This window comes from Oncorhynchus mykiss, chromosome 4 (genome assembly GCF_057628025.1).
Source record: "Oncorhynchus mykiss isolate SJ-2025 chromosome 4, ASM5762802v1, whole genome shotgun sequence".
In the NCBI taxonomy this organism is placed as follows: domain Eukaryota; kingdom Metazoa; phylum Chordata; class Actinopteri; order Salmoniformes; family Salmonidae; genus Oncorhynchus; species Oncorhynchus mykiss.
The window spans coordinates 42,773,864-42,795,621 of record NC_143025.1 but is presented as its reverse complement, the minus strand read 5'-3'; the positions used below and the strand labels follow the sequence as shown (position 1 = coordinate 42,795,621).

General features: G+C 43.0%; 1 protein-coding gene and 1 long non-coding RNA gene across 12 annotated transcripts in view; one reads left to right on the top strand and one right to left on the bottom strand.

Moving 5' to 3' along the window:
• The window catches only part of LOC149984020 (uncharacterized), a 468,468-nt gene that overhangs the window by 151,990 nt on the left and 294,720 nt on the right, over positions 1–21,758 (bottom strand). The gene's annotated exons all lie outside the window — the stretch shown is intronic.
• The window catches only part of pde4dip (phosphodiesterase 4D interacting protein), a 119,530-nt gene that overhangs the window by 57,619 nt on the left and 40,153 nt on the right, over positions 1–21,758 (top strand). For all 11 annotated transcript variants that reach the window (XM_090232061.1, XM_036968460.2, XM_090232060.1 and 8 more), the window contains exon 9: positions 8,662–8,715. In XM_090232061.1, the coding sequence (XP_090088187.1) occupies positions 8,662–8,715 (54 nt within the window). The remainder of the gene's footprint in view (positions 1–8,661; positions 8,716–21,758) is intronic.

Below are 21,758 nucleotides of genomic sequence, written 5' to 3'. Positions count from 1 at the left end.
AGCTTATTACAGTGTATAACATCGGTATTGTAAATACAACCCCTCAGCCTCTCTCTCTCACAGTTCACTTAACCTTTTCATACGTGAGTTCGGTCGCCCCAGCATGAGTTTTTTTTATTCACAAAATGTGATTATTACGCAACAGGACAGTTAACACACGCGGCCAGTTAATTATCGATAGGCTATGTTTCAACTTGTCAATTTCAAATGATTTTCTAACAAGTTGTATTTTCTAACAACAGTTTGAATTGAGGTGTGTTCCTCATCCTCATTAAGTAGCATAGAAGGAGCTCATTTCAGCGCTGCGGACAATTTGTTTGAGGCTTTACTGAGCCGGACAAACGCACTTCACCAATGTTTCCGCAGATCAAGTATGCAGGCGTGTGCAGTTTTGCACGAATTGTCACATTGTCTGGCTGGCGCTCGCATTGTCTTCCTTACAGATAATAACTTTGGACATGTGTGCGTTCCTATCAAAGTAAGTGCCTTATTTTCTGGATACCGTGTTGCGTTTCTACTGGAGCGTACAGGATGTATTGTAGCAGGCTCAAGGTGGTGGGGTTTCCATGTTACCAAGTTCAAAAACCAAACATGAACACGAAGCACAACTAGAATACAAATAGGTAATTTATTAGGGAGATTTGCATACTGTGGGAAATGAAAACCAAATTTCAAAATCAAATTCTATGAGTCACACGCGCTGAATAAAACGGGTGTAGACCTTACAGTGAAATGCTTACTTACGAGCCCCTAACCAACAATATGGATAAGTAATTAAAGAGCAGCAGTAAAAAAAATAACAGTACATACTGTTGCCGGTACAGAGTCCATGTGCGGGGGCACCGGTTAGTGGAGGTAGTATGTATATGTAGAGTTATTAAAGTGACTATGCATATATGGCAACAGAGAGTGGCAGTGGTGTGGAGAGGGGGGGCAATGCAAATAATCTGGGTAGCCATTTGACTAGATGTTCAGGAGTCTTATGGCTTGGGGCTAGAAGCTGTTTAGAAGCCTCTTGGACCTAGACTTGGCTCTCCGGTACCGCTTGCCGTGCGGGAGCAGAGAGAAAGGGGGGAATTCAACGACCAGTTCACAGTCCACAATCCGTTCTCATTGTCTGGTTTTCCAGGAGTAATCCTAAAACTCGGATCCTCCGCCAAACCGGTTCGGTACACAGTGGGGGCAATCGGACAGTCCAGGTCACAATGGGTAATCACACACAATTCTCTCTCTTCTCACACGTTTTCCTCTCAGTCCTCTTCCCGTTTGTGCAGCCCACTTCCTCTTTTACCCCCAAGCACTCCATGGCTTAATGATCCACAGGCTTGTCTCGTTGGGGCAGGAAGTCCATATAAGGCTCGGGGGTGGAGCCTATCTCCCTTCAAATCACCACTCCCCTCACCTCTCCCTGCCTTCTGCCACACACCCTCCATCCTCATCTCCTACCGGAAGGGAGGGGTGGTCCAGCTCCCTAGAGCATTCCTCCTGGAGAGGGCAACGGCATTTCCATGGGCTGCACCTGATCTGTGGACGACAGAGAAATCAAAAGGCTGTAAGGATAGGAACCAGCGGGTCACCCGGGCGTTACTGTCCTTATTCCGTGACATCCAAACCAGTGGTGCATGGTCCATTACGAGGGTGAAGTGCCGTCTAAATAAGTATTATTTCAGCGTCTCCAGCGCCCATTCTTTCTCCACAGTGGAATATCTTTGTTCCTGCGGCAACAGCTTCCGACTAATGTCTTGCTTCCGACTGGGTGTTCCTCACTTTCTTGTAGCTGTGATAGGACGGCACCCACCCATTTCGGACGCATCGGTCTGTACCACCAGTGGGTTCGAAAAGTCCGGTGTCACCAGCATGACTCCAGAACAGTGCTCCCTTTAGGTCCTGGAAGGCTTTCTCTGTCTCCTTGGTCCACGTCACCTGGACGGGTAGATGGCTCCTGGTCAGATCAGTCAGGGGACTGACTAGGGAGGCAAAGTGGGGAATAAATCTCCGGTAGTAACTAGTCAACCCCACAAACGTGCGCACCTGCTTCTTGGTGAGGGGGCGGGGCCAGTCCCGAATTGCCTCCACTTTCTTCACCTGTGGTTTGACACATCCCCTCCCGACTGTGTACCCCAGGTACTCAGCCTCCCACAGGCAGAGCCGACATTTCCTTGGGTTAGCTGTTAGCCCCGCCCCCTGTAAGGCCTGCCTCGCTCCCATTGATCACAGCATCACCGAAGTCAGACGCCACGTACTCACGATGGGGACGGAGAATCCGGTCCATTAACCTCTGGAAGGTGGCCATGGCCCCGTGCAACTAAAAAAGGACAGCTTCTTGTAGTGGAACAGCCTGACAGGGGTGGCGAAAGCAGTTTTTTCCCATCCCTTTTGTCCCCCAAAGGGCACGTCGAGCATGCTGATAAATTGGACGGTTACTAGCCGTTCGATTAGTTCATCATTTCGGGGCATGGGGTAGGCGTCGAACTGACACGCCTGACAGGAAAGGTGCTAGCATGCTGGCCCATTGCTCATGGGGCCATTTCTCCCTAGCCTCCGTCCTCTCGAAGGCTTGGAGGTAAGCCTTGATGTCGTCAGCATCTGTCAGCATCAGTATAAACTAACTGGGTTTGGGACAAGAGACTGCTGCGCCTGCAGACACGCCGGCCTGGGCGGCTGTCAGCTGGCTGAGTTTAGCTCGCAGGAGAGCAGTCTGCTGACGCTGGTCCTCCAGCAGCACCCAATGCATAGCCTGCTGCACTATGTTCGCCTCCACCAGTATGTTTAATTATTGAGCTTGGTTTGCTTTGCCTGCATTCACCATCACATGTAGCAGGCTCAAGGGGGTGTAGTTTTCACGTCACCACGTTCAATAACCAAACACACACACGAAGCACAACTAGAATACAAATGGGTCATTTATTAGGGAGATATGCACACGGTAGGAAAGGTGGGAATTCAGCAACCAGTAATCTGTTCTCATTGTCCGTTCCGTTCTTAAGGGGTAGTCCTAAAACGTGGGTCCTCAGCCAAACCGGTTCGGTACACAGTGGGGGTAATCACACAGATAATTCTCTCTCTTCTCACACTCTCCATAACACACATTTTCCATTTTCCTCTTTTATCCCCAAGCACTCCATGCCTTAATGAATCACAGGCTTGCCTCGTTGGGGCAGGAAGTCCATATAAGGCTCAGGGTGGAGCCAGTGGGCTGCAAGATATCTCCCTTCAATCACCACTCCCCTCACCTCTCCCTGCCATCTGCCACAGTATTTATGTACAGTTGAAGTCAGAAGTTTATGTACACCTTAGCCAAATACATTTAAACTTTAAACTCAGTTTTTCACAATTCCTGACATTTAGTCCTAGTAAAAAAAAATCCCTGTCTTAGGTAAGTTAGGATCACCACTTTATTTTAAGAATGTGAAATGTCAGAATAATAGTAGAGAGAATTATTTATTTCAGCTTTTATTTCTTTCATCACATTCACAGTGGGTCAAAAGTTTACATACACTCAATTAGTATTTGGTACCATTGCCTTTAAATGGCCAAACGTTTTGGGTAGCCTTCCACAAGCTTCCCACAATAAGTTGGGTGAATTTTGTCCCATTCCTCCTGACTTTGTTGTCCTTAAGCCATTTTCCCACAACTTTGGAAGTATGCTTGAGGTCATTGTCCATTTGGAAGACCCATTTGCGACCAAGCTATAACTTCCTGACTGATGTCTTGAGATGTTGCTTCAATATATCCACATAATTTTCCTACCTCATGATGCCATCTATTTTGTGAAGTGCACCAGTCCCTCCTGCAGCAAAGCACCCCCACAACATGATGCTGCCACCGCCGTGCTTCATGGTTGGGATGGTGTTCTTCGGCTTGCAAGCCTCCCCCTTTTTCCTCCAAACATAACTATGGTCATTATGGCCAAACAATTCTATTTTTGTTTCATCAGACCACAGGACATTTCTCCAAAAAGTATGATCTTTGCCCCCATGTGCAAGCGTAATCTAGCTTCTTTATGCCAGTTTTGGAGCAGTGGCTTCTTTCTTGCTGAGCTACTTTTCAGGTTATGTCGATATAGGACTCGTTTTACTGTGGATATAGATACTTTTGTACCTGTTTCCTCCAGCATCTTCACAAGGTCCTTTGCTGTTGTTCTGGGATTGATTTGCACTTTTCGCACCAAAGTACGTTCATCTCTAGGAGACAGAACGCATTTCCTTCCTGAGCTGTATGACAGCTGCTTGGTCCCATGGTGTTTATACTTGCGTACAGTCGTGGCCAAAAGTTGAGAATGACACAAATATTAATTTCCACAAAGTTTGCTGCTTCTGTGTCTTTAGATATTTTTTGTCAGATGTTACTATGGAATACTGAAGTTTAATTACAAGCATTTCATAAGTGTCAAAGGCTTTTATTGACAATTACGTGTTGATGCAAAGAGTCAATATTTGCAGTGTTGACCTTTCTTTTTCAAGACCTCTGCAATCCGCCCTGGCATGCTGTCAATTAACTTCTGGGCCACATCCTGACTTATGGCAGCCCATTCTTGCATAATCAATGCTTGGAGTTTGTCAGAATTATTTGTATTTTTTTGTCCACCCTCCTCTTGAGGATTGACCACAAGTTCTCAATGAGATTAAGGTCTGGGGAGTTTCCTGGCCATGGACCCAAAATATCGATGTATTGTTCCCCGAGCCACTTAGTTATCACTTTTGCCTTATGGCAAGGTGCTCCATCATGTTGGAAAAGGCATTGTTCGTCACCAAACTGTTCCTGGATGGTTGGGAGAAGTTTCTCTCGGAGGATGTGTTGGTACCATTCTTTATTTATGGCTGTGTTCTTAGGCAAAATTGTGAGTGAGCCCACTCCCTTGGCTGAGAAGCAACCCCACATATGAATAGTCTCAGGATGCTTTACTGTTGGCATGACACAGGATGGTGGTGGTAGCGCTCAACTTGTCTTCTCCGGACAAGCTTTTTTCCGGATAACCCAAACAATCGGAAAGGGTACTCATCAGAGAAAATGACTTTACCCCAGTCCTCAGCAGTCCAATCACAGTACCTTTTGCAGAATATCAGTCTGTCCCTGATGTTTTTCCTGGAGAGAAGTGGCTTCTTTGCTGCCCATCTTGACACCAGGCCATCCTCCAAAAGTCTATGCCTCACTGTGCTTGCAGATGCACTCACACCTGCCTGCTGCCATTCCTGAGCAAGCACTGTATTGGTGGTGCCCCGATCCCACAGCTGAATCAACTTTAGACAACGGTCCTGGCGCTTGCTGGACTTAATTGGGCTCCCTGAAGCCTTCCTCACAACAATTGAACCGCTCTCCTAGATGTTCTTGATGATCTGATAAATGGTTGATTGCCCGTGAAGCCCTTTTTGTGCAAAGCAATGATGATGGCACGTGTTTCCTTGCAGCTAACTATGGATGACAGAGGAAGAACAATGATTCCAAGTACCACCCTCCTTTTGAAGCTTCCAGTCTGTTATTCAAACTCAATCAGCATGAACGAGTGATCTCCAGCCTTGTCCTCATCAACACCCACACCTGTGTTAACGAGAGAATCACTGACATGATGTCAGCTGGTTCTTTTGTGGCAGGGCTGAAATGCAGTGGAAATGTTTTTTGGGGATTCAGTTCATTTGCATGGCAAAGAGGGACTTTGCAAATAATTGCAATTCATCTGATCACTCTTCATAACATTCTGGAGTATATGCAAATTGCCATCATACAAACTGAGGCAGCAGACTTTGAAAGTGTATATTTGTGTCATTCTCAAAACTTGTGGCCACGACTGTACTATTGTTTGTTGAACGTGGTACCTTCAGGCGTTTGGCAATTGCTCCCAATGATGAACCAGACTTGTGGAGGTCTTTTTTTCTGAGGTCTTGGCTGATTTCTTTTGATTTTCCCATGATGTCAAGCAAAGAGGCACTGAGTTTGAAGGTCGGCCTTGAAATACATCCACAGGTACACCTCCAATTGACTCACATGATGTCAATTAGCCTATCAGAAGCTTCTAAAGACATGACATAATTTTCTGGAATTTCCAAGCTGTTTAAAGGCACAGTCAACTGTAAAAATGATTTGTGTCATGCACAAAGTAGATGTCCTAACCGACTTGAAAAACGCGTTTTAATGGCTCCAACCTAAGTGTATGTAAACGTCCGATTTCAACTGTATGTATGTATGTATGGAGCATAATGTATTTACATTTTATTCACGTTTTCAAGTTCTGGTGACAAATAAATCATTCCGACTATTGCATAGATTGTAATGAACACCTATGATGTGTGTAAAATACTTTTTTGAAGGTTGTACTGGTTATAATGAGGCAATGCTAAGCTATTTGCCAGCTTTGTGCCGCACCATTTTTGTTGACATAATACAATGCCTTCTGTGTGTCACGTAAATGTCTGTCAGACCGAAGATGTTATAATGAGGTGAAGGAATGGTTCACTCATCTTTCGGGTAAACTTCTGGAAGTGAATGATCGTAGACGACACACCCCCTTCAACATGCATACTGCAAACAGACCAAACTCATCTTGTCTCCTCTTATTATCTTTGGTTGACGCTAAAAACAATTATATTTCAATCAATATTGAGCTGACCCGTGATGTGATGAATTATAAATAGTATTTGCTATTAGCTGATTCATATTGTGGTTTCTCTCATCCGAGAGTTATCTAAATATGACCGCTTGTGTTACGTCAATCTTTCCTCAGTTAGCGTTAGGACCAATATAGCTTACATTTTCCGGTTTGGATGATTGTGTTATGCTGTAGCTACTTCTGTGAAAGTCTGAACATTGCATCCAAAAATAAACTGGTCACATTCAGGACATTAACTTTTTAAGGACTGTGTTTGTGCAAAACGTTTCTGTGAAAAAAGTGTGGCTAGCTCAAATGCTGATTGTTTTGTCAATCGAAACTGGTCGTTCTAAATAAGCGTTCTAATCAAACCGGTTTGATCGTATGCTCCAGGGACCACTGTAGAATGATCACACCCGTTCGTTGGTACGTGTGAAAAGGTTAAAGTACTCCTGAGTGGCGCAGTGGTCTAACACGGAACCCAAACCGGCTGCGCGCTTGCACTATCGTGCATACATTTATTTTGCCCCCCCCACACCAAACGATCCCGACACGCAGGTTAAAATATCAAAACAAACTCTGAACCAATGACATTAATTTGGGGACAGGTCGAAAAGCATTAAACATTTATGGTAATTTAGCTAGTTAGCTTGCACTTGCTTTCAATCACCCACGTGGTTATAATCAATGAGGAGATGGCACACGGGTACCTGTTTCTATAAACCAATGAGGAGATGGGAAAGGTAGGACTTGCAGCGCGATCTGCGTCAGAAATAGGAATGACTCCTATTTTAGCCCTTGGCGTCGCAGACTGCGATCAGTGTGGGTGCAATAATTGAATAACATGGGTTTCTAAATGTATTTTGCGACGCTCGCGCACGCGACGTTTCCGGTCTGGTCAGCATGTAAGGCACTGCATCGCAGTTGCTAGCTGTGCCACTAAGGATCCTGGTTTGAGTCAAGGCTCCGACCGGGAGACCCATGGGGCGGCGCACAATTGGTCCAGTGTCGTCCGGGTTAGGGGAGGGTTTGGCCGGCAGGGATGTCCTTGTCCCATCGCGCTCTAGCGACTCCTGTGGCGGGCTGGGCGCATGCATGCTGACATGGTCACCAGGTGTACAGTGTTTCCTCCGACACATTGGTGTAGCTGGCTTCCGGGTTTAGCGGGCATTGTGTGAAGAAGCAGTTCATCTCGGGTGGTTCGTGTTTTGGAGGACGCATGGCTCACGACCTTCACCTCTCCCGATTCTGTACGGGAGTTGCAGCAATGAGACAAGACTGTAACTACCAATTGGATACCACGAAATTGGGGATGAAAATTGGTAAAAAGTAAAATAAAATAAATAAAAGTAAAGGTTAAAGTATATAATAATTACTACAGTCACAAACAGATTCTACACACACCTTCTCACAAATCATAACCTATCCACATATACAGTATGACATCAGGTGACACTTAGTTTTGTGACTGGAGGCCTAGTACTGGTTGTAATATTTGATTGGGCACGTGAGGGCCAACTCTAATGTACTCACTGCTAGCTACTGACATATGGGTTAGTCACACTGTACACAGGTTAGTCATACCTCTCCTGCCCTCCGTCCTACCCCTCCCTTCCCTCCCTGTCCCCCTTCCCAAGGGAATGAATGAACAGTTGAACCCAGATTATCGGGGGGGGGGGTTGAGATACCATTACCATATCTGTCCTGTATTTATAAACATGTTGAATGTACAGTAGGTCAGTGGAACCCTGGCACCTGCTCCTATGCTAGGCTAACATACCTCAGAGCCACCGTGATGATGCAAAACACAGATGGCTTTTATGGGCTACATGCAGCAGGACTCACATGAATGCCTCCGTGTCTATTTTGAATCCAAGAATGTAGTTGGTTCAACGGTACCTCTTAAATGATAGTGAAATCTATAATATCCTGGCTCAGAAAATATTTCATGCCATCATGCAATCGTGTCATTCATATATTTGTTTTAACCGTTTTCTGAGGAACAAAAGATTGGGTTCATTATGAGTTTATACATTTTTTTATTGTTATTTACCACCCTTATTGTCTTATGTCCACAGTTGCTGCGGGGTGAGATGGGTCGAGAGAAGAGTTGTATCCAGCCAGAGATGCAGGTATGTGTGGCAGGAGTACTGCCATCCTATAGTATGTCTGTGGTTGTGGGAATCTGATTCCATTGGCTTAACATAAGCTTTTGGACCATGCACACACAGACAGGGACACTGTAGTGGGGAAGTGGGCTACAATACATTAGTTTGCATGTAAGTGATGATAAGCTAAAGTTTGCTGTTTGAGCAATTTAATTCAAGGCCTGTAGCCAGCATTGCCTGGAGTAGTGTGTTTGATAGCAAGGCAATGGTATATGAAAGCCCTCCCAACCCGCTCCATGCTCCCTGGGACAAATGGTCGGAGGTTGCCCTCTGTAGGAACCAAAGGAAAACTGCATGTAAGATAGCTGGACCACACATTCACAACACCACACACACACAAACACACACACCATTCACAACACCACACACACACACATTCACAACACCACACACACACATTCACAACACCACACACACACACATTCACAACACCACACACACACACATTCACACACCACACACACACACACAACACATACTGTACACAAATGAGGATCAAAATACTTGGTGCATTCATTCGGGTCACTCAGATATATTGCTCAGCACTAAAATCCCCCCCCCCCCCCCAATAGTACTGAGGATATCTTGCTGGGTTCTATTTCAAATATATAGTTTCGATGTCTCACTTACAGTTTTTCCAACTGCTTACACAAGTTTTCAAAACGGTCTCCTTTTTTTCAAAACTCTACACACAATTCCCAAAACTGCATACACAAAAAGCAAAATGCCTCACATCTCCTTCAAAATGTAATACTGCATTCAAAATGCCATAAACACATGTCAGAATGAAGCATTTGCATCAAATGGCCAACACTGCTTTCACAATAGTACATTTTTGGGTATTCCATGTAAACACTGTTCTTCTAAATCTAAAGCTCTTTGGTCTTTCATAGGCTTATATCTACATTTCAATACAATGTTCTACAGTGAAAGTAATCTGCTGAGAGGGGTAACAAGTACACTGTAAACACCAATGCAATGTAGAAACAGAAAATATTTATTAGGCCAAACATTACTGTTGTATACAGCAGCATACAACAAAACCATAAACATATGTAAACCAAAAGTATATTCTTTAGAATACAGTAAAGAACACAATTGTGTGTGTGGGGTCCCGGGGGGGGCAGTCCAGGAATTGGTAGGATGGGTGGCAAACCAGTTTTGGATCAGAACAGCCCGGTGAACACTAACATTGTCCCATAAAACCACAAATCTAGCAGGCTCCTGATCTGGATCGGGGACAAGCATTGTGTAAATTGCATCCAGAAAAGTGAGCACATGGCCGGTGTTGTAAGGACCCTGTGTGGCATTGTGATGGAGGAACCCGTTTTGAGTGATGGCAGCACACATAGTTATATTACCCCCATGGACATTGGTAATTGCCCTCTGTCCTATTACATTTCTTCCGCGGCGCCTGGTTTTGGTGAGGTTGAAGCCAACCTCATCCACATAAATAAATTCATGGCGAATTACATGGGCATCCAGCTCCAATACTCTCTGTAACAGACAAAAGGATATACAGATGAGTAAATATGGTATGTCTGAAGTACTGCAAGTAGTGTTGCATACATACCTCTACAAAGTCATGTTGCATATTCTTGACTCTGTCAGAGTTTCTTTCAAATGGCACCTTGTAAAGTTGTTTCATCGTCACTCGGTGCCGTTGGAGGATGCGTTGTATGGTCGACAGGCTTACAGCATTGATGTTGTTAAATATGGTGTCATTATTCAAGATATGCGCTCTTATCTCTCGAATCCTAATTGCATTGTCGGCCAAAACCATATTTATAATTGCAGTCTCTTGTACATCTGTAAACAAGTGTTCTCGTCCTCCATGATGTCTTTGCCTTTCCACACTGTAAAGAATTCAAACACAGTATGTGTTCAGCATAGGAACTGTAAACAATGTACAAAAACATGTAGTACAGCATGATAACCAACCTCATTCATTCAATGCAGTGCAGTAAATGGATGGCTTAGAGTTACAAATGTTTATGCAATATTATGCAGTCATACGTATTTTACAGTACATTACTGTAATGCTAAAATAGTAATTAGATAGTCATTAGATAGTTGCATACCTGTTCTCATTTCTGAAGGTTTGAATTATGGACGCCACTGTAAATTGACTCACGTTGGGCTGGACTCTCAGTCCAGCCTCTCTCATGGTCAAACCGTGGTTGATCACATGATCAACAAGTGTTGCCCTAATCTCATCAGAGATGGCTCTCCTTCCTTCTCTTCTTTGCCCTCGTCCTCTTCTTCCTCTTCCTCTCCCTCCTACACCTCTTGCTCTCTGTCCATTATTGGCATCCATTGTTCAAAACAGGTAATCTGACCTAAATCAGTGATTTAAAAAAATAATAATAAAAGGAATTTTTACCCCTTTTTCGTGGTATCCAATTGTTTTTAGTAGCTACTATTTTGTCTCATCGCTACAACTCCCGTACGGGCTCGGGAGAGACGAAGCCGCACTGCTTCTTAACACACGCATCCAACCCGGAAGCCAGCCGCACCAATGTGTCGGAGGAAACACTGTGCACCTGGTAATACCACGACGGCCCTCAAAGAACTTCACTGGACTTTGCGCAAACTGGAAACCACATATCCTGAGGCCGCATTTATTATAGCTGGGGATTTTAACAAAGCAAATTTGAGGAAAACGTTACCGAAGTTCTATCAACACATTCACTGAAGTACTCGCGCTGCTAAAACACTCGACCACTGCTTATTCAACTTCCGAGATGCCTACAAGGCTCTCCCCTACCCTCCCTTCGGCAAATCTGATCACGACTCCATTTTACTCCTCCCTTCCTATAGATAGAAACTCAAACAGGAAGTATCTGTGCTAAGGACTATTCAACGCAAGTCTGACCAATCAGAATCCATGCTTCCAGATTGTTTTGATCACGTGGACTGGGATATGTTCCGGGTAGCCTCCGAGAACAAAATAGACGAATACACTGATACGGTGACTGAGTTTATCAGGAAGTGTATAGGAGATGTTATACCCACTGTGGCTATTAAAACCTACCCTAAACAGAAACTGTGGATAGATGGCAGCATTCACGCAAAACTGAAAGAGCAAACCATCGCATTTAACCATGGTAGACAATCGCATTTAACCAACAGACAATCACGGAACACAAAGGAAAACCAGCCATGTCACGGACATCGACGTCTTGGTTCCGGACAACCTAAACACCTTTTCACCCGCTTTGAGGATAACACAGTGGCCCACTTCCAAGGACTGTGGGCTCTCCTTCTCCGTGGCCAACGTGAGTAAGACGTTTAAGCGTGTTATACCTCGCAAGGCTGCCGGCCCAGACGGCATCCCTAGCTGCATCCACAGAGCATGCAAAGACCAGCTGGCTGGAGGGTTCACGGACATATTCAATCTCTCCCTATCTCAGTCTGCTGTCCCCACATGCTTCAAGATGTCCACCATTCGTCCTGTACCCAAGAAAGCAAAGGTAACTGAAGTAAATTACTATCACCCTGTAGCACTCAATTAGGTCATCATGAAATGCTTTGAGAGACTAGTCTAGGATCATATCACCTCTACCTTACCTGACACCCTAGACCCACTTCAATTTGCTTACCACCCCAGTAGATCCACAGACAAGGTAATTGCCATCGCACTGCACACTGCCCTATCCCATCTGGACAAGAGGAATACTATGTAAGAATGCTGTTCATTGACTATAGCTCAGGATTCAACCCCATAGTTCGGGCTCCCAAGTGGGCTTCCAAGTGGCGCTGCATCTCAGTGCTAGAGGCGTCACTACAGACCCTGGTTCGATTCCAGGCTGAATCACAACTGGCCGCGATTGGGAGTCCAATAGGGCGGCGCACAATTGGCCCAGCGTCTTCCGGGTTGGGGCTTGGCTGGGGTAGGCCATCATTGTAAATAAGAATTTGTTCTTAACTGACTTGTCCAGATAAATAAGGGTTAAATACAAAAATAGTACCCTCCAAACTCATCATTAAGCTCGAGGCCCTGGGTCTGAACCCCGCCCTGTGCAACTGGGTCCTGGACTTCCTGATGGACTGCCCCCAGGTGGTGAAGGTAAGATACAACTCCTCCACTTCGCTGATCTTCAACACAAGAATGCGTGCTCAGCCACCTCTCCTGTACTTCCTGTTCACCCATGACTGCATGTCCACGCACACCTCCAACTCAGTCATCAAGTTTGCAGACGACACAACGGTATAAGGCCTGATTACCAACAATGATGAGACAGACTACAGGGAGGAGGTGAGGGCCCTGGGAGTGTGGTGCCAGAAAAATAACCTGTCACCCAACGTCAACAAAACTAAGGAGCTGATCGTTGACTTCTGGAAACAGCAGAGGGAGCTAAAACCCTCTCACAAACTTTTACAGATGCACAATTGAGAGCATTCTGTCGGGCTGTATCACCGCCTGCTACGGCAACTGCACCAACCGCAACCCCAGGGCTCTCCAGAGGGTGGTGCGGTCTGCCCAACGCATCACTGGGGGCAAGCTACATGCCTTCCAGGACACCTACAGCCCCCGATGTCACATCACAAAAAGATTATCAAGGACATTAACCACCCGAGCCACGGCCTTCACCCCGCTATCATCCAGAATGCGAGGTCAGTACAGGTACATCAACCTGGGACCAAGATGCTGTTTTTCAGCCTCTATCTTTTAAATAGCTATCACTAGCACATTAGAGGCTGCTGCCCAGTATACATAGACTTGAAATCACTGGCCACTTTATAATTTTTCTCAATCGCTTTGGCTCATTTTTTGAAACAGTCTTTACATTCTCTAAAAGCTTCTTGTGACTCCCCATCCCGGATCCGGGAGCGTAATCATCGACTGACACTAATTAGCATAACGCAACGGACATAAATCTTCCTAGAAAATCTTCCTATTCATGAAAATCACAAGTGAAATATATTGGAACACAGCTTAGCCTTTTGTTAATCACCCTGTCATCTCAGATTTTCAAAATATGCTTTACAGCCAAAGCTAGACAAGCATTTGTGTAAGTTTATCGATAGCCTAGCATAGCATTATGCCTTGCTAGCAGCAGGCAACCTTGTCACGAAATCAGAAAAGCAATCAAATTAAATCGTTTACTTTTGATGAACTTCAGATGTTTTCACTCACGAGACTCCCAGGTAGATAGCCAAAGTTCATTTTCCCCCAAAAGATTATTTATATAGGCGAAATAGCTCCGTTTGTTCTTCACGTTTGGCTGAGAAATCGCCCGGAAATTGCAGTCACGAAAACGGCGAAAAATATTCCAAATTAGCTCCATAATATCGACAGAAACATGGCAAACGTTACGTATAATCAATCCTCAAGGTGTTTTTCAATTATATATTTGATAATATATCCGTCGGGACAATTTGTTTTTCAGTAGGACCGATTGGAGTAATGGCTACCTCTGTATTTTACGCGAGAGTCACCCTGGGAGCCATCGGCTATTCTTCAACATAAATGCGTACAACTACGTCACAATGCTGTAGACACCTTGGGGAATAGGTAGAAAGCGTAAGCTGGTTGATAGCACATTCACAGCTCAATAGGGACTCATTGGAACGCAGCGCTTTCAAAACCTGGGGCACTTCCTGATTGGATTTTTCTCAGGCTTTCGCCTGCAACATCAGTTCTGTTATACTCACAGACAATATCTTTACAGTTTTGGAAACGTTAGTGTTTTCTATCCTAAGCTGTCAATTATAGGCATATTCTAGCATCTTGTCCTGACAAAATATCGGGAACGTTTTTTTTTCCAAAAATGAAAATACTGCCCTAGAGTCGCAACAGGCTAAACTGTGAGTGCAATTGTCACAACTTTTTTATGGGACGTCACAACTCTATTGCATGTTTGCAAAATGTAGTAGCTCACCCAAAACATTGAATTCATGCTTCAAAACTTTTTTTGTGTCAGTAAATTGGCCAATGCCACCAAAATGAAAAGTTTTTTTGTCATCGTGTGAGCCGCGCTGGTCAAAATGTTAGGTGTTTTTTCGCCATGGCAGTCAACCCTGGAAATGTTTGTTAAAAACAAATTTCAGTTTTGTTCTACTTTTTTGTTGACACTGAATGCTTACTGTACTAAACAAGAATGTCAGTTTTGTCCAGCTGAATGCTATTGTGTATCACACTGAACTTTTTGGATACCAATTTCAGCAGTAGGTAAACGTTTACTGGGAAAAGTCAATACTTTACAATACTGTGGTACACAGAAAAAGGATATGCACAATTGTATGTATTCAGTAACTGTATTTTTGTAGCAATATGTTACATGTAAACAGAATGTCAATTTTTACATATTTCTAACAGAGACATCTGATCTTGTGCCCGATAGTCATATACTTTCCACCTCCATCCTGAAAAAAATGATTCTATCAGATTCAGGAATGGGGAGTACGGTGGAAGGAACTCCATTGTTTCCCTTTCATGCGCAGGAAGGACAGGAGAAGTTGGGGGTTATAGGGCCCAATGTGTGGAATATGTGTACTCATACCATTCTCAGAAATGGCAGCACACATTGTAATATTGCCGCCACGTTGGACTGGCAAATCAAAATATAAAGTTAGTTTTACATAGCCTATTCTAGAATCAGACAGTTTAGCAAAGTAGACATGTTTTCTGTTCTTATGGTATCTACAGGCATAATTGAAGTAAAGTAAAACTCCCTGTACAATATACCATGTGCACACCAATGGTTTACCTGGACATACTGCTACCGCAGCTCCTTCACTCTGTCACTATTCCTCTCAAATGGCACCTTGTAGAGTTGTTTCAAAGTCATTCGATTTTTTTTCAAAACTCTGTCTATAGTGGAAATGCTGACAGAATTGATATTTGCGAAGATAATGTTGTTGTTTATGATTGCATTTTGGATCTCTCTTAGCCTGATGGAATTGTTGGCTATGACCATGTTGCAAATGTCTTGTTTTTGCTGATGGTTGAATACTGCTGCTCTGCCACCAGCATGAGGTCGTTGTGCAGTCCTGTATATGACATGTAGAATTCGCCAATAGCTCGTGTTACAAATCGCCAATAGCTCGTGTTACAGATAGTATATTGTGTTCAAATTGTGCTGTATTACTGTATTACTGTATATTCCTCATACATATCTTATGGTACATTGTGATTTTCAGACTTGCATTTACCTTTACAATAGTTGCTGTATGGAATGTTTGCACAATTGATGACACTGTGGACCTGTTTACGTTAGGCTGCACTCTCCGACCAGCCTCTTCCATTGTTAAGACCATGGTTTATGACATGGTCCACAATTGTGGCTCTGATTTCATCAAGGACTCTTATTCTTTGCCTTCCACCTCTATTACGTCTTCCCCTAACACCACCACCACCACGCATTTTTACACATCTTCTTATTTCTCTTCGAGCATGTTGGTGCTGTTCAGGGTTGTGATGTTCCTCAATGTTCAAAAAATGGTAGTGATTGTGCTGTGGGCAAGCTCCATTTATATGCTTTCAAACTTGATTGGTTGATTGTGATTCCTATTTCATTACTATGTCACCTGGCAGGTAATTTGCCAATTTGGCAGACATCGCAGACATTCCATGTCATAGATATTTATGGAATATCGGAAGTTTACATACACTTAGGTTGGAGTCATTGAAACTCGTTTTTCAACCACTCCACAAATTTCTTGTTAACAAACTATAGTTTTGGCAAGTCGGTTAGGACATCTGCTTTGTGCATGACACAAGTCATTTTTCCAACAATTGTTTACAGATTATTTCACTTATAATTCACTGTATCACAATTCCAGTGGGTCAGAAGTTTGCATAAACTAAGTTGACTGTGCCTTTAAACAGTTTGGAAAATTCCAGAAAATTATATCATGGCTTTAGAAGCTTCTGATAGGCTAATTGATATAATTTGAGTCAATTGGAGGTGTACCTGTGTATTTCAAGGCCTACCTTCAAACTCAGTGCCTGTGCTTGACATCATGGGAAAATCTAAAGAAATCAGCCAGGACCTCAGAAAAAAATGGTAGACCTCCACATGTCTGGTTCATCCTTGGGAGAAATTTCCAAACGCCTGAAGGTACCACGTTCATCTGTACAAACAATAATATAAACTATAAACTATAAACACTATGGGACCACGCAGCCGTCATACCGCTCAGGAAGGAGACGCATTCTGTCTCCTAGAGATGAATGTACTTTGGTGCGAAAATTGCAAATCAATCCCAGAACAACAGCAAAGGACCTTGTGAAGATGCTGGAGGAAACTGGTACAAAATTATCTATATCCACAGTAAAACGAGTCCTATATCGACATAACCTGAAAGGCCGCTCAGCAAGGAAGAAGCCACTGCTCCAAAACCGCCAGGAAAAAGCTACGGTTTGCAACTGCACATGGGGACAAATATCATACTTTTTGGAGAAATGTCCTCTGGTCTGATGAAACAAAAATAGAACTGTTTGGCCTTAATGACCATCATTATGTTTGGTGGAAAAAGGGGGAGGCTTGCAAGCCGAAAAACACCATCCCAACCGTGAAGCACAGGGGTGGCAGTATCATGTTGTGGGGGTGCTTTACTGCAGGAGGGACTGGTGCACTTCACAAAATAGATGGCATCATGAGGTAGGACAATTATGTGGATATATTGAAGCAACATCTCAAGACATCAGTCAGGAAGTTATAGCTTGGTCGCAAATGGGTCTTCCAAACGGACAATGACCTCAAGCATACTTCCAAAGTTGTGGGAAAATGGCTCAAGGACAACAAAGTTAAGGTATTGAAGTGGCCATCACAAAGTCCTGACCTCAATCCTATAGACATTTTGTGGGCAGAACTGAAAAAGTCTGTGCGAGCAAGGAGGCCTACACACCTGACTCAGTTACACCAGCTCTGTCAAGAGGAATGGGCCAAAATTCACACAACCTATTGTGGGAAGCTTGTGGAAGGCTACCCAAAATGTTTGACCCAAATTAAACAATTTAAAGGCAATGCTACCAAATACTAATTGAGTGTATGTAAACTTCTGAGACACTGGGAATGTGATGAAAGCTGAAATAAATAATTCTCTCTACTATTATTCTGACATTTCACATTCTTAAAATAACGTGGTGATCCTAACTGACCTAATACAGGGAATTCTTACTAGGATTAAATGTCAGGAAATGTGAAACTGAGTTTAAATGTATTTTGCTTAAGGTGTATGTTAACTTCAACACTATATATATATACTGTATTCTATCCTATTCTACTGTATATTAGTCTATGCCGCTTTGACATTTTTCGTCAACATATTTATATATTCTTAATTCCATACCTTTACTTTAGATTGTGTGTATTGTTAGATATTACTTGTTAGATATTACTGCACTGTTGGAGTTTTGCTAAACTTGCAGTAACATCTGCTAAATATGTGTGTATGTGACAAATAAAATGTGATTTGATTAATCCACTCTTGCTTAATTGCCATGGCATTGTGGGAAAATGATGCAATGTTGTCTGTCTTGGCTGTAATGGATCTTGCATCTCGTACTGCGGGTGGTAACTGTAAAAAGTCTAAGCTTTACCCCAGGATACCCTTAACTGGCGGTAATTAGCTTTATTCACATGAGGGGAATTTAGTGAAAAGTTTCAGCCTATTTGCAACGCACATCCTTGTTATTGGATTTCCGTTTTCGTGTGTTCCACTTGAATTCAGCAGCGTCTTTGAATCACATGATTATGAAGGCATAAATATATGAAAGTGTGTTTTCTTGTTTTACATTCATGTAGTTCTGTCTTTGTGATGTACTTGTCTAATGTTCTGTATTATGTAATGTTTTCTGTTTTGAGTGGACCCCAGGAAGAGTAGCTTCTGCTTTAGCAGTAGCTCATGGGATCCTAATAAAATACTAAATACTAAATATTGAGATTTAGTCTTCTATTCTATTCTTCTATTTATGTTTGCTTGCATAATGTTTTACAGAGCAAATCAAAGAGAAGAGGTCATGTTTATGTAAATGTGTGACACAACACACACACACACACATTGTTATTCCAAAGGTTAAACTGGGTCTCCTGACTGACTGACGCCAGCTCTAATTACAATCAAATCACAGTCTGCCACTTTGGTCTTTTTTTTGGCCTTTCTTTACTCTCTTTATGCCACTTTTCTTATTTTTTCTGTCATTTCCAGATAAATAAACAGTGAAATAATCAGTAAAAAGACTTCTGTAATTCCCACTGATTAGGATTAATACAGTTTTGATTGTGTTGATCATTAGGGTTGATTGCTGTTATGGCATCTCGTCTACAGGGTTCAACTATTACATATTTTTGGGTGACAGATGTACATTAGAGGTTTGTTCACTGAGTTCCAAGGTCTGCACCCCCTGGAGAAAACAAATCACATATCATCATGTTGTATCAACATAAACAGCACTCATAATGAAAGATGGGGTACTAAGGGTGGGGAAGATTCATGTTTCCATTGCACGGGAAAGGCTTGGAGCTTGAGAGGCAGGATTTGGGTTAAACTCTCATCCCTGCACACAGCATCATGTGATTGGAAGGGAGCAGGGACCCTCCTCCCCTTATCCCCCTTGTTTTTTGCTGAAATGTGGGCCTGTGTGTGTGAAGGCCAAAAGCCTGAGTGAGGCTGGGAAATTCCTGCCTCGGGGAAGAGATGAACTCATTCTTACATAGTAGCTTATGACTTCAGCACAGAAGACAGAGGAACGTTTCAAGCAAATGAACATGAAATGATGGCCTAATTCTAAGTTTCAAGTACAAACACACAGTGCCCAGTTCAGAAGTATACGTTTAGATGTTATTTTCTATTCGGCTATGCGTTTATATTTCTATTATGGATTATAATAACAGGACATGCCGATAATGACAGTACCATACTTTTTAGACCTGCTTTTCTACCTGCTTGACTATCTATAAAATGGGAGAGTAAAAACTGAAGGGATAATAATATAAAAGTATTTGGGAGGGAAGTATAAAGGGAACTCTATATGGTTATATAATGTGATGTTTTTTTTAGACAGACAGGCTGGCATATTATGCTCAGGAGAGGAAGAATATATCACCCCTGTTTCGGGGAAATGGTACATTCCAGTGTGTCAACAGGCAGGGGAAATGGTACATTCCAGTGTGTCAGTCAGGGTTGCCATGTGATTTGTTTTCTGGAAAATTGGTCTACTTTGAAAATGATGTTGCAGGGCGAAATGTATTGGTCGCGGGTTGCAGGTTTTTGGTTTATTTCTAAATTGTACCACGGCCGCCATTGGCATTTCTCATAAAATAGATAGACATTGAAAAAATATCTAAACGCAACATGTGAAATGTTGGTCCCATGTTTCATGAACTGAAATAAAAGATCACAGAAATGTTACATATGCACCAAAAGTTTATTTCTCTCAAATTTTGTGCACAAATTGGTTGAGCATTTCTCCTTTGCCAAGATAATCCATCCACCTGACAGGTGTGGCATATCAAGAAGCTGATTAAACAGCATGATCATTACACAGGTGCAACTTGTACTGGGGAAAATAAAAGGCCACTAAAATGTGCAGTTTTGTCACACAACACAATGACACAGATGTCTCAAGATCTGAGGGAGTGTGCAATTGGCATACTGACTGCAGGAATGTCCACCAGAGCTGTTGCCAGCGGATTGAATGTTAATTTCTCTACCATAAGCCTCTTCCAACGTTGTTTTAGAGAAGTTGGCAGTACATCCAACTGGCCTCAGAACCGCAGACCACGTGTAACCAAGCCAGCCCACGGCCTCCACATCCGGCTTCTTCACCTGCAGGATTGTTTGAGACGAGCCACCCGGACAGCTGATGAAACTGGGGAGTATTTCTGTCTGTAATAAAGCCCTTTTGTGGGGATGAACTTATTCTGATTGGCTGGAGCTGGCTCCCAAGTGGGCCCACCCATGGCTGTCCCTGCCCAGTCATGGAAAACCCTTAAATTAGGGCCTAATGAATGTATTTCAATTGACTGATTTCCTTCTATGAACTATAACTGAGTGAAGTCTTTGAAATTGTTGCATTACTGCGGTCATATTTTTTGAACGCAATATGCAACAATTTATATATATATATATATATATATATATATATATATATATATATATATATATATATATATATATATATATACACACACGCACACACAGTTGAAGTCAGAAGTTTACATACACTTAGGTTGGAGTCATTAAAACTTGTTTTTCAACCACTCCACAAATTTCTTGTTAACAAACTATACTTCTGGCAAGTCAAAATATACTCTTGTGCATGACACAAGTAATTTTCCCAACAATTGTTTACAGACAGATTATTTCACTTATAATTCAATGTATCACAATTCCAGTGGGTCAGAAGTTTACATACATTAAGTTGACTGTGCCTTTAACCTCTCTAGGGGGTGTGGGACGCTACCTTCCCACCTGGCCAACAAATTGCAGAGCGCCAAATTCAAAAACAGAAATACTCATAAAAATTCATAAAACATACAAGTGTTATACACTGGTTTAAAGATTAACTTCTTGTTAATCCAACCGCGGTGTCAGAGAAATACTCCAGATATAACAGACTGACCCCAGCCCCCCGACACATAAACTACTGCAGCATAAATACTGGAGGCTGAGACAGGAGGGGTCAGGAGACACTGTGGCCCCATTCGATGATACCCCCGGACAGGGCCAAACAGGCAAGATATAACCCCACCCACTTTGCCAAAGCACAGCCCCCACACCACGAGAGGGATATCTTCAACCACCAAGCCTCCAGCTGTTTGCTTAGAAATTCTATGGACAGTTAGGAGGCCTGCGTCTTGTGACCGTAGCGTACGTGTAGGTATGTACGGCAGGACCAAATTGGAAAGATAGGTAGGAGCAAGCCCATGTAATGCTTTGTAGGTTAGCAGTAAAACCTTGAAATCAGCCCTAGCCTTTAACAGGAAGCCAGTGTAGAGACGCTAGCACTGGAGTAATATGATCACATTTTTGGGTTATAGTCAAGATTCTAGCAG